Raw genomic sequence first — 13,944 nt, forward strand, 5'->3', positions numbered from 1 at the left:
AGGAGGCGATGGCCGGGCCCAGGTTATGTGTGGAGCATTTGGTGAGGCGATACCATTCTGTGTCACCCTCTAACACATTGATGTTTGGACTTGATGATCATAGTGATCTTTTCCATCCTTAATGATTCTATGATTCCATCACGACTGCTCATATGGCAGATGAAGTGATACAGCTGCTTTAACACTCGGTGAGACAAAATCAAATCAGCCATTTCTGCCCAAAGTGAGAGTTTTATGTGTTCCTTCGGTCATCATTTGGGTTGTACTAGTAATAAGGTGGTCTCAATCTTCATTCTCTCTGCACACTGATAGATACTGCCATAATGGGTGGGTTGCAGGTTGATGATTGGAATAGATGATCTACAGTTGGAACTGATGATCTTAGAAGTCCTTTTCAATCTTAACAATTCTATGATTCTATAATCATAATCAACAAGGAAAGAGCCAAGTGTCCCATATGGATAGCAGATTTGGGATGCTGAGCCCATCAGCTCATCGATCCTCTTCCAGTGGTGGCACTTCTCTGAAGCTGGTGCAATGAAGTGGGTGACGGCTTCGTTATGCCTGTTTCCATGGTTATAGGTGATAATGTTGCATTTAAACAGAGATCTGGGGGTCTGCAAATCCCCATTTTCACAGCGAGCAGGCGTAATGGTTGTTTAATTGCGTTTGGGTGAGAGCCCCGGAGTGCAACTGGAGTTGCTGCATTTCTGACCTAGCAAGCAATATCTGTGCCATCAGGAATCGTGCTGCATGTCTATAGCAGGCGGGTAACCCAAATAGCATGGATTTCTCTGAAAAGAAAGGTTCTCATCTTAAACAGATACAGAAAGTGTCTGTAACCTACTTTGGAGCAGAGGGCAGCTGGTTTGTAGAGCCGAGGATTCAGCAGCTGGCATCCTTTCTTCCTGGCAGGGATTCGGATGCTTGGTTCTTTTTGCTTCAGGATGAAAGCAGAGCTGCTAATCCTCCTAATTCCCATCCATCCGGGGCCTCTGGAACAAACTCGTCCCTGCGTAGCTTCCAGCCGAAACTATGGTGCTGAATGGTTTTGTACATCAGTAGCGACTCCTGAGCCACTGTGTGTTTATTCAGTTCCTTTGAGGTCTGGAAATTGCTGGCAATGGTGAGTGGTAGGAAGTGAATCTGCTTAATAATAATCATAATAGTAATAATAGTAATAATACTTAGCACTAGTATGGGGCTTTGGGAAGCTGAAGTGCTGCACAGCTGCTGGCTAATCCTTCAGAATTAAGTTCCTGGAGGAAAAGGTAGGGGAGTGAATGCCTGCATAGGACTGGCTTAGCACCAGAAGGGTGGTGTGGGGCACAGTTATTTTAGGGTCTACGTCCCCAGTGGCACTCATGCTGGTCACGCGCACAGCTTGTGCCATGGAGCTGAGTCCTGGTGCAGTAGTGCAGTGGGCTCAGGATCATCCCTTCTACCAGCCTGAGCGTGCACTAGAGTTGGTATAAATGGAGGGACATGGTCCCTACTGCTTCCTTTCCAATAGACTTTGGGCCCTGGCATCATAGCATAACTGTGTTCCTCTCCCAGACCTTGGAAAGCCACTGGGTTCCCCATGGCAGTCTTGGGTACCCCAAGGTGGTCTTAGGTACTCCAGGACAGTCCCCAGATGTTCCTTCAGTTCCCAACCCAAGCTCTCTACACACAGGAGGACAAAACATTCAGTGCAGCTTCTACAGAAGGAGGTTTTTTTTTTCTTTTAATTAAATTGTCCAAGGAAGCCAAGACACAGACAGAAAGAGACTGAGACTGTAAATAGCATAGAAAAAAAAGAAAAAAAGAGAACCAATTGGCAGAGGTGTAAACGACAGGTGGAACTGTACAGAGGAAGAGGCAAGTGAAGCTTCACGTTAGCTCCAGGATCACTGTTAGGGTGAGTGCCAAAACTAGTCTGAAGCTGCGGTGGCTGGTAATTGAACCTAGGCAGGAGGAGAAAAGGGATGGAGAATTCAGGGATTTCCATCTTGATCACAGAATCATACTATCAGTTGAGTTGGGAGAGATACTTTAAGGCTGTCTTGTCCAACTCTCCTGCAATTAACAGGGCCACCTACAGCTCGATCAGGTGCTCAGAGCCCCTTCCAGCCTGACCTCATGGGGCCACCACCTCTTAGACTCACCTCACCTCCAGCCACCACTTACCATTGGAGTCCTCTGTTCCTCGGGGAATATTTGGATTTTCTAAGGAAAAGAACCAGCAGAGAAATGGGTTAAGAGGGAGGAAAGAGGAAAGGGGACATGTGGGGGAGGGGCAATGCCGTACCAAAGACAATGAGGCGGGTGTGGGTGTCAGTGGAACCCAGTGGGTTCTGTGCAGTGCAGCGGTACATGGAGCCATTGAGCTCAGCTGGCACTCGCTCCAGCACCAGCTCCTTCCCGGCGTGCTCGGCACTGCCATCCAGGAGCCGGCTTCCCACACGGGTCCATGTGAAGAGGGGCTCAGGGAAGACTTCGTTCTGCATGGAGAGGACAGCAGGGTGGGTTTTGTGACCCTCAAGCCTGGCCTCCACTGTCCCAGCTTTATGGCCACATGGCAAACTTGAAGTGCTGGAATGGATGCAGGGACAGCATCACCCCATAGCAACATGTACAACACCACATGGGGACACTGACCTGAAAGCCCTGCACCAAGATCCGAACAGTGTCTCCAACCCGTGCTCTCACTGGGGTCATGATGATTTTAGGGCCCTTGGGAGCAACTGCAACAAAAAGGGATGGGGAGAAAAGGGTCATCAGCCCTTGGTTGGGGTGACGATTTGATGTGGTGCTGGTCAGCTGGGGAGGCAGACTGTTGGGTAATTGATGAACAGATGGTAGACGGCCAAATGTACAGGTAGGCAAGTACCCTGTTGGCTGATGAGATTGACAGAGAGCTGCTACAGGATGCATTCATAACTGAAGTCATTTCCTAGCCAAAATGAATTTCACCCCACTCTGTTTCCTCTATGGCACATACCAAAATGTCTCTGCAGCTGACAGACTTCCCCCCTCCCCCCCCCCCCCAAAAAAAAAAACCCAGCAGTCCTTCCCTTAAGGTGCCTCTGTTTCTAGGGAGCCCTGGTATCACCTCCTCATGTCATCATGCAGCTCTATACATCACCCTGTTTTGATTCTTGGGTGTATGAAGAACCCACCCTCCACCCTCTGGGAAAGAAAAGCAAAAAGGTGTAAAGAGATAAAAAGGCAAGAAATTTCAAAAAATGGAATAAGTGGGGGGGGGGGGGGGGGGGGGGGGAGGAAAGCAAGAAATGCAAAAAACCAAAACAAACAAAAATTCCAAAAAAAGCTAAAGCAAAACAAACAACAAATTCAAAAGTGTACTAGATGTGAAAAAGCAAAAATGAGCAGCAAATGCAAAATTGAATACATGCAGAAAAGCAAAAAAGTAAAAAAAGGCAATAAATACAGAATTGCAATAAATGAAAAAAAGTTTAAAAAATGATAAATGCAAAATTAAAAAAAAAAAAAAGGCAATAAATACAACATTGCAACAAAGACCAAAAAATTACACAGGTACAGTTGCAATAAACAAAAAAAGAGAGATGCAAAAACAGGCGATAAACACAAATGCAAAAAAGAAAGAAAGGAAAAAACATGCAGTTAATGCAATAACTGGAGAAAAAGCAAAAATATACCTTCCCCATTGCCTCCCCCCCCCCCCCAATTGCAATAAATGCATGAAGAAAACCAAGAAGTTCACCCAACCACAACTGCTGTCCTTACCGAGAGTCACCTCTGACTGCATGGGCATGGAGAGCGCTGGATGCTTCACCTCACAACTGAAGAGCGCATCGTTGTCAATTTGGGGGTTGAGGGTCCAGGTGAGGGTGGCCCGTGCCTCCACTGTGCCATCACTGATGGGCACGTGTGTGTGGCGGAAATAGTAAATGGGCTCCGCCACATGCACCCAGCGTGGGAACTCCCTGCTCACCACAGTTTCGGGGATGGCTTCAGTGGCGGGACCCCGCTCAGCTGTCAGCCCCCGCGGGGGTTCTGCGGTGTTGGGGGGCCCGCCCCCCATTTCTCCCTCGGCCAGCAACTGGGGCACCTTGGTGTCATCCACGTCACGGTGTAGGAGGTTGCGAGGTGCCCAGTTCCCAGTGGCAGCTGGTGGCTCTGGCAGCGGAGTGGCCTCAATGGGCTCCCCATCGCGCTTGAAATATACCTGTGGAGGGGGCAGAAGAGATAGGGAGCACACGGCAGTGGCACTGGGCTACCTCCTGGGCCATTCCCTTGGGCAGCTGTGAGTCCCCAGAGCTCTGAAGAAACATGCTATGGTGCTAACGGGCAGGAATTGCCTTTGCTTTGACACTGAATGTATTAATATATATGTAAAAATCCATATACTAAACATTAAATAGCAGAATTTCCTGTTGGACATCTAGGGACAACATGTGTGTAATAACAAAAGTACAATTTAAGATAGGTCAGAAACAATTTTGGTCACAGGATAGGAGAAAACAGAATAGAAAAGAACAGGATGGAATGACTGGGAGGGATCTGCAAAGACAGCTGAATAGAGAATAGGATAGAATAGTTGGAAGAGATCTACAAAGATCATTGAACAGAGAATAGGGTAGGATAGGCTAGAATGGAATAGAATAATTTCAACTGGAAGGGACTTACAAAGATCTTTGAGTCTAACTGTCAGGTCACAGTGAGTGTACATATACAAAGCATCTCTCTCTCCAATCCCCTGTTCTCTGCCAAAGGATTGCAGGGACCCGACCTACAGATATTTTCAGAAACAAATTCTCACCAGTGGGGCAGGCTTGCCACCGGACACTACACACACCAAGGTGAAGTTCTGTGCCTGGTAGCGGCTGAAGGGCGCTGGTGTGTCAGCAGCAATCACTGAGATAGATGTTGGCGGAGCTGCATTGGGGATGAAGAGCTGGAGAGTGAGTACAGTGTCCCCATCCCATCTCCAGCATCACCTCTTTGACTCCCTGCAATTCACTGGGGTTGCAAACTGGGAAAATACGAGCTGGAGGTCACCCCTTGAACCATCACCATAATGTCTTGGTGGTGGTTTGAGCATGGGGTCTGACCCTCCTAAGGGTTCCCCTCTATCCCCACCCAACTGCTCACTCACCTATCACTCCTTATCGTCACCATCACATCATTGTTTAGTCATGACTGCCACCACATCATCACCACCACCACGCTGTCACTACCTCATTCTCCCCACCACCCTGTCATCACTACCTTATCATCCCCACCACCTCAACATCATTTCCACCACCACGTTGTCACCAACTCATCATCCCCACCATCACATCATTGCTGCACTCACCCATCACATTGAGGAATATATTACCAGACGCCAGGACCACCTTCTCCCGTGTGGCTCGGTCATAAATGCCGACGTGACACTCATAGGGGCCATTGTCCGAAATGCGAACCTCGGGGAGGCTGGGAAGGACAGAGGGGACTCATTGCCAGCCCTTACTCCAGCTTCCCTCATCCATAGCAAGGAACATCCTGCTAACAGTGATGGAAATGAGCCATAGATCGATAACTATTAATAACTGCAAAGGCTTCAGGAGTGAGCTGTGTAATGCAGTTTAGCAGCTGGAGTTTACCAGCACTGGCAGCTCCTCAGGAAAGTAAGTAATGGCATTAATGAAAGAAGAAGCTCACAGGAAGTAAAGGCACTGCTGAGAGCAAAAAACTGCAAACCACAGACATTAAATGTTTGCAAAATGCTTATGGGAAAGGCTCAGATGCTATGGACCCGTTTCCAGCTGGGCAATGCCACAGCTATGGAAAAGTGCACTGGATAGAAGCATCAAAAGCACAAATTCCGAGCAAGCATGTTCCTATGCAGGGCATGCTTTGATCTATATGGCATCTAGATTTTTGTATGTATTCAAAAAACAGTAGAGGAATGCAGTACAGGAGGAAACACTCCAACCAGCTGCAAAGAGCCACCTACCAGTGCAGCATCCTGCTGCAAAAATTAGGATGGGACCACCACACAGCCTCCCATTGGGACATCCAAGCAAGAGTATCATCTGTCTAGTCCCAGTTTTACAAACAAAAAAAAACTTCCAGCCCCCAAAATGGATTTTCTGCAGCACTCAGGCGTGCACTTTGCAGGGCTTCCCCAGCTTATGGGGGAAACAGAGTGGCAAGCAGGACTCAGCGGCTCCTCGCTGGAAGCCTCTGGCTGCCTTCCCATGCCTACTACCATGCAAAAGCCCTGCTAGCGTAAACAAGCCCCCGCTGACGTGAGCAGTCGCTTGGCAGCGCCTTTTAACGGCCGTGTTACTCTCAACTGAGCCTCCGCCATCTGTTGCAGCCTCTAATTACCCATGCACGCATGCTTGGTTAGCAGAGAAAAGTGAAGGGAGAAGCAGTTGGAATGATTTCGGTCTCTGCTCCATTTCAGGCCTGTCCTATTGCAGTGGCTTGAGATCTCTAAGCTTACTTGGAGATCTAGATTTGGGGGGAAAAAATGGTCCCAACTGGATCACGTTGAGGGTTTCTGCCGCTATCCCAAGGATCCTTGGGATCCCTTATCCCAAGGATAAGGATCCAGCCCTGCTAGACAGAGGAATGGGATGTTTGGAAGGGACCTACAAAGATCACTGAATATAAGATAGGTTAGAACAGAGAGGACAGGATGGAAGACAGGACAGGATAGAACTGTCAAGCCCTAGTGATGCCCCACTGCACCCTTTGTACCTTGCAGCCAGGCTGGTATCCCATGCAGATGCTCAATGTAGGTTGAGCAGGATGCCCTACAACACACCTCTCTCCTCCCTGAGAGGATTTCTTTTTTTTTTTTTTTTTAATTTTTTCTTTGGTCGAAATCCACTGAAATACCACTCAATAGATTCAAAAAGCAACTTTACGAGCTGCTGAAGCAGCCACCAAAACAGGAAGACACAGGGAGAGACCCCCTCACCCCCAAAAAAGTATCAAGCCAGCGATTCAGAAAATGGGCTCTTTTCATACCCTTTGAGAAACAGCTCCTTTCTCAGAGTTCAAGGCACGTTGCTGCTTTCCACTGCAAAAAGGCAATTGCGTACAAATATTTCTAGCGCAAACATCCTGGACTGCATGGTAATTCAGATGATTTGTAGGCGATGCACTGACAATTACCGATGCTTTTAAGTGCTCAGTTCTAGGGCAGCAGAATTTTCTGCTCTCAAATTGTATTAGTTCTACAACATGTATAAAAAGAAAAAAAATCCACACACAAAAAAAAAGGAGGTTTCTGAGACAAAATACTGTTAGGGTCAACGCGCCTTAAAGAGGGTGAATTTGGTACATCTTCATCCTCATAGGATGGCTCAAGGATTGCCCATTGCTGGGGTCTTGCTCTGTGCATGAGGAACGTTTTATTCTGATTTAAATTGCCGGTGCTGCCTGCTGAAGACCAGTGGTTAAATCCACACTGAGCAGAAACACTGGTGTTATGGCAGGAAAACAAGGTTGTCAAGTTAAGGAATGTGTAATCCATTAGCAAAGCCTCCAAAACATTCTCCAAACAGTAATTAGTCATGTCAGAAATTTGCAAGGCAACCAAAGTGAGCCTGAGCTACACAGAGCAGCAAAACTCAAGGAGGGAATTATCATCCTGGTATTCCCTGGGCATCCTCTGAGCAACTCCTGAGCATCCCCTCAGCAACACCCAAGCATCCTGAGCAATTCATTTGCATCTTCTGAACATCTTCATGAGCACCGCCCTGCCTGCCCCCCCCACCCCCCCCCACCCCCCCCCCGAGTATGATCCTCTAAGCCTCCTAATCCCTGTCTGAGCATCTCCTGAGCATCCCTTTCAGCATCTCCCCTCCAGCCCTATTTTCCTATTTACTGTCCACTCTATATTCACATTTATCCATCATAGAATCATAGAATATACCAAGCTGGAGGGGATCCATAAAGATTATCCAGGCCAACACTGGGCTCCATACATGACCAACCAAAATTCAAGCTATGTTATGCCATGAGGTCAAGAGATCACGTGCACTTGCTCTCGCTTATAACAAAACACAAAGCCAAATACAATAGAAAAAAAAACATCCAAAACCCCCAACAAAATTCATATTAAAAAATTGATTAGAATATCGTGCTTGCATACAGCTAGGCATGGATGCTTATCTAAGGAATAAACCATGCCAAGCCCTTTCTGTACTGTGGACATTTGCAGGCATGAAGCACTGTGCTGCCTCAAGAAACTGACTGTATTTTCTTTCCCACACATAGGAACTTTGTTACCTGGCACTTGGAAAACTAAGCTTTGAAATACGATTAGCAAATTCTAATTTAAAAGGAAAACAAAGTAAAAAAAAAAAAAAAAATCATGAAAATAAATACTTTGCTTCAGCATTTCTGGCTTAAATTAAGTCTCCCCCTGATGTTTTTTCAGGCTTCAGTTTTGTTTTTACAACATCAGCAAAAAACAAGTATGTAATTAATAATAAAGCTGACACTCTTGCAAGTGATTTTCACTTGGAAGAAACACAAAGATGAGCTCTTATGCTGCTTTTATATAAATAATTATTTTTATATATTTCTCTCTCTCTCTCTCTTTCTCTCTCTCTCTCTCTCCCCACACACACACACACTTGTTTTTTTCTCCAGCTTATTTCAACCTTTGAAATTTCCACCCACAATACCCATTCCCCCAGGGACATGCAAGACCTTGGGGACAGACCCTGGCTCTTTGGCGACAATGCTTTGCAATAGGACCATTTCCTTGGAGTGGTTGCAACACAGGAAAGACAGCAAAAAAAGGTGATTTCCCAGTATGTGCAATTATCTCATTAGCAAGATTCCTGGGGTCACCATATCCCCACAGATGAACGAAGAAGAAAAGTATTGACTTATAGAATCACTGAATCACTAATGTTGAAAAAGACCTCTAAGATCATCCAGCCCAACTCCAACCCACCTCTATCATGCCCACTACCCATGTCCCATCTCCATGCATCTTGAAAACCTCCAGGGATGGTGACTCCACCACCTCCCTGGACAGGCTGTCCCTGCACCTCACTTAATACCCTCAAGCAGCCCAATATGGGAAAAATTCCTTAAAAAGTATTAAGAAGCAGCCAGCATGTTGGAGGACGTGACATGAGCTGGACAGCAGCGTCAGAACAACTTACCGCACTGTGGACTGGTAGACCAGGTCCTCCCTCTTTCTGTAGTTCTCCATGTGTGAGAAATTGGTGGAGAACATTGCATCAAAAGTGAAGATCTTCTGCTTGATTGTGCCGCCATCAGTGACCTACAAACAAAACCCCAGCTATAAATCTCATTAAGCAAAATCCTCCAGTTTCTGTCTGGTTATCACTGCAGCAGTTGAAAGGCTATGCCATCACCCACCTCCCCAGCTGCTCCCTAGGACTGGCATTCCTAATTGGAAAAAAGCTTTTTGATGGGACCATAGAGGAGGTGTATCCTTCTCCACTGCCACTTGTAATGTTTTAGTACAAAAGAAAAAACAAAAAAAGCAGAAGCAATGCATCTTGGCCACAGAGATTTGGAGGGCTGCAGCAGCTCAGATCAAGATACTGGAAAGTTAAAAAAAATAGTCCTTTTTGAAATAAAATAGGCATCAGGTGCAGAAGTGTAGTGACAAACCCTAGAGCAGCATCTTCATGCTCTCTCGCCTTGTGCTTTCCTTCCTGCTTGGGAAAAAAAACAGCTTTTGTTCCAGATTTTATCTCTCCCCCCTTTTTATCATATATAGGAGGGAAAAACATGCTGTCAGTAAAACTGCCTCCATAGATTTATTTGCTGACACTTTTACTACAGAGAAAACACATTCTCCTATGGACGTGGGATAAAGAGCAACACAAAGAATTGCTGGAGCCATAAATCTCTGGCCACTGGGGGGCAAGGGGAAGTTTTCAAGGAGAGATCGCATTCGCCCCAAATCTTATGTATGCCCTGGACTGGGTTCGGGGAGGTTTGGGCGAAGGAGAAAAAATCTCAGCACCACACTTGGATCTCAGTGTACCATAGCTGTTAGTGCAATGTCCATGGGGGTTTTCCAGGCATTATTTTGGAGATAAAAAAGCATCTCAGAAAATAAATGAATGAAAGAAGAAATCAAATAAATACATAAAGGATTTAGTAAAATCCATTCCTTTTTCTGAAACAGCTGCATGCCATTAATGTGCTACCCTCAACTTGCTGCACCAATCCCGCAGCTGCAATTGCAAGATGCAACCGTAGCATGGTGCTTAGACCAGCCGAAATGCTGCACTCCAGATGTCTAAGTTGCACTTTTTTTCCCCTATTTTATGTTACTACTGAGCCTGGTCACTGCCAAAGGAGGGATACTCTGAATCAGGGTGTTGATGTTTTTTATTTTTATACTGGCTTTTTTTTTTTTATTTTATTTATTTTTTTTTTTATACTGGGTTCTGGTGCTATCCCCATGCTATGGCCAAGTTGCACTGCAAGAGGGATGGATTCCATACCTGGCCAGATGCACGTAAAGCAAATGGAGCAGAGCAGTGCACCAGGGAAGCAGAGGCATCGCTGCCCCTGGGAGCCCCCATGGTCCCCTGAGGAGGGATGGCAGCTCTGTGGGTCCCTAAGGATTACAGGCAGCTAACAGGCTCCTCTGAAAAGGCACACAAAACAGTCTCTCTCCGGGGATTAGACCTACTTACAGCCTTTTATCTGCACCCTAGGGTCAGGTTTGCTTTTTCTGAGAGGAGCTACAGAAGAAAAATCGCTGGAGAATCTACAGGGGGTAAAAGCAGTAGATTTAGAATAGAGTGAGGGGGGGGTTGGCAGCATTGAGTGGTGATCACTCCAAATTGCAAGCACCAGCTCCAAGCAGCCCCTCCTGCAGAAGGGGTGCATGGAGAGGAAAAAGTGCATTTACAGCACTGGCACAGAGCTCAGCCTGAGGCTGCAGGCTGCCTGCTGCATTATTTATAAACCCCAGCAAAGATCTTATTCCTGACAAAAGCTCAACAATTGCCACTATGCTGAGAGACATTAACCTTCTGCTCCCTCCTGCTTCTCCCTCGTTTGCTCTCACCTCTGCGGTGACCCAGCTGCTTACTGCCCCCAAAACACAGCCACCCCCTTAATATTACTGGAGCCGCTCATCGGGATGCTCGATAAGCATTCCACTGTGATGGATGGGGACCAAGGGATGGAGGAAGGCACTTTGGAGGAAAAGCTGGATTGCAAAAGGATGGGAGGTGCTATGCATCCCAAGCTCTCACCCTCTGGTCCTTGCCTTGCTTTTTGCTTAAGACTACCCAAAAGCACTACTGGGGGAAAATAAATTGAGTGGTTGAGTTCTTTGCCCAAAAATGGGATGGACTGATCCCCAAAAGAGCATCTCCATCCCCCATGCTCCCCAAAGGGAGCAGTGACATTTGGATGCTGCATACAGAGTGCATGCACGTACAGATGAGCATTACACACACTGCAGGGTCACGTGCAGTTTTGGGATGCTCCCTGAAGCTGGAGCCATAATAGAGAGTACGCTGCTGGCTCTCAATCCACTGTGCTGCTGCGTGTGACCTTGTCTCCCTGCCTGAGTTTGAGGAATTAAAATAGTTACCCATGCTGACATTTAAATTATCACCTCTGAGCGGCAGAACCGACCCAGCCAGCATGGAGATGAATGGCACAAGTCAGCCCATGCTCACTTACTGTCCCAAGATCTCTCCATCAGCACTGTGCTCGTAATTCAGAGCATTTCTCTGCAGCTATAAAACCAGTGGCTTGTCCCAAAACAGGAGCAAGCTTATAAATTGCAATAGATTTGCTTCAGCTGAAAAATTTGGAGTGCAACACCCCAAAAATTTGCAGTGTTTTTAGTATCTCGCCGTCACCTTCCCCTGGAGCCCATGGTGGCTTTATTGCTGCCACTAGGAGACACTGGGGTATGGCCATGGTGTCACAATGCTCGTAATGGGCAGTGGTAGCCCCTATGGGGACCACGCAGTGTCACTGCTGATACTGTTGATCATGTGCTGCCAACATCTGGAACACATTGGCCTCTGCCTGTTACAGAAAGCAAAGCCCACGCACTTTGAGTGCTACAGAAAGCAGTGTTCATGCACTGTGGATGCAATGGGAAGCAATGCCCATGCATCAAGAGTGCCAGGGGGAACAATGCCTGTGTATGGACACTACAATACCAATCCCTGTCTTCCTGCTGTTTTCTTTCTTGCTAATTACCCTGAGCACCAAGTTAATGAAATGGGGGAAAGCCACCTGCACTGGACCCAGGGACACCCCAGTGCTGAGTGCTGCATGTCCCCAGGACAAACACCAGTCAGGAGCTGCACTGCTCCATCAAAGCAACATACCCACAACTCATCCACCACCAAAACCATGCCAAAACCACTAAAATATCCCATGCCATTGGCCTCTTGTCATCTGTGCCCCTGGCTGTGTGCAACCTGTGCAGAGCCAACACACGACCAAGAGGATTTTCTTCCTTCTCTTTGCTGTATGTCTCTTTTTCTTGTTTGTTTGTTTTTGTTTTTGTTTAAGAGCTCTGCACTGCTGCGAAAAGTAATTTTCTCCCTCCCCATCACTCGCTGTGGTGTGGCAGTGGCCACACTAATCAGGTCTCCAGTACAACCCCTCAGATGCTGCAATCAGAGGCAGCCAACAGTTTGACAGCTCGGTGTCTTCCAGTGCTCATTACAAGCTTGTTTGCAAGGATGCTGCCATCGCACCTCCTGAAAGGTCTTAGGGGATTCGAGACAGAAGCCGGGGGTTCCAACCATGTTTGCACATGTTCTCAGGCAAATTACACCCACTGGAGATGGATTTACTGTGAGGATTTGTGGGGGTGTTTGGATGTTAATTAACACCTCTGCAGACAGCACACAGTGCTGGTTTTCCACAGAGAAGCTATGTGGCTCCATGCTCCTTCCCCTATGTATCATGTCCTTTGCTTGTCCCAGGTGCCACCAATCGTCTTGTTTGCACATTCCATGGGTTATGCACGCTCCCTATGGGTCATGGGCACACACATTGTTATGCACACAAACCACTTCTAAGCATGCACCCCATGGGTTATGCACACGCTCCATAGACTACAGACATCCCTGACAGGTTGCACATGTGCCTTGACGAGCTACAACACAATGAGTCAGGCATGCACCCCATGGGCTACGCACCCTCCCTGTGGCTTATGCATACACACTATGGATTATGTACAACACCCTCTGATCTACGTGCACGTTCTATGGGCTACGCACATCCTCTGATTGGTTATTCATGCTCCTGATAAAACCATACACACACAGGAAGGATTATGCACATACCTCATAGTCTACGTGTGCATCCCATGAACTATGCATGCTCCCTACGGCTTGCACAAACACATGATGGGTTATGTACAGACCTCACAGGCTACGCATGTGCCCTGATGGGTTATCATGGTCCTCATGAACCACACATACACTTGATGGTCTACACACACACACCCTGATGGCATGCATCCCATCGTCTACGTATGCATCTCATGGTCTCTACACGCACTCTGTATGCATTCTACACACACTCCAACGCCTTACATCCAACTGCTGCCATTGAGTTTGCCACCACAGTCCACCTCTTTTGCCTCCTTCCTATGCACCCCACTTTCACATCCGCAAAGTATTGCGCCTTTAAGTCAATGAGCTCTTTGCTTCCTCTAAAACAAACAAAGCCCCAAGATTATCTGCACTGCTCCACTGGGCTGCTCCAGTGCACAGAGCACAAAAGCACTGTCAGAATGATTTACAAATGCAGGAAGCACACTGGGAAAGGAGGAAAAAAAGGCAAGGAAGGCAAAAACAAAACAATACCAAACAACTGGAGGATAGGAGGATTTGGGGAGATAAAAATAAAAGCTGGGTTATTTTTTCCCCTCCCACTCTCCCCATAGCATCCTACACTGTGGTTTGCTCAGCCACCCCACGTGCTGTC

General features: G+C 47.0%; 1 protein-coding gene across 4 annotated transcripts in view; it reads right to left on the reverse strand.

The window, feature by feature from the left end:
- Positions 1-13,944, reverse strand: part of IGSF21 (immunoglobin superfamily member 21) — a 36,738-nt gene that overhangs the window by 2,288 nt on the left and 20,506 nt on the right. Inside the window, exons 3-10 of one of the 4 annotated variants that reach the window (XM_048968031.1) lie at positions 9,147-9,268; positions 5,324-5,442; positions 4,787-4,902; positions 3,751-4,192; positions 2,641-2,726; positions 2,291-2,483; positions 2,170-2,208; positions 1,004-1,117 (exon numbers count right to left, since the gene is read on the reverse strand). In XM_048968031.1, coding sequence (XP_048823988.1) covers positions 1,092-1,117; positions 2,170-2,208; positions 2,291-2,483; positions 2,641-2,726; positions 3,751-4,192; positions 4,787-4,902; positions 5,324-5,442; positions 9,147-9,268 — 1,143 coding nt within the window. In that variant the 3' untranslated portion in view covers positions 1,004-1,091. Of the gene's footprint in view, positions 1-1,003; positions 1,118-1,191; positions 1,260-1,831; positions 1,947-2,169; positions 2,209-2,290; positions 2,484-2,640; positions 2,727-3,750; positions 4,193-4,786; positions 4,903-5,323; positions 5,443-9,146; positions 9,269-13,944 lie in introns of those variants that run through there. The other 3 variants (XM_048968032.1, XM_048968030.1, XM_048968029.1) reach the window with 3 other exon arrangements.

The sequence above is a fragment of the Lagopus muta genome, chromosome 21, assembly GCF_023343835.1.
Source record: "Lagopus muta isolate bLagMut1 chromosome 21, bLagMut1 primary, whole genome shotgun sequence".
Taxonomy (NCBI): Eukaryota; Metazoa; Chordata; class Aves; order Galliformes; family Phasianidae; genus Lagopus; species Lagopus muta.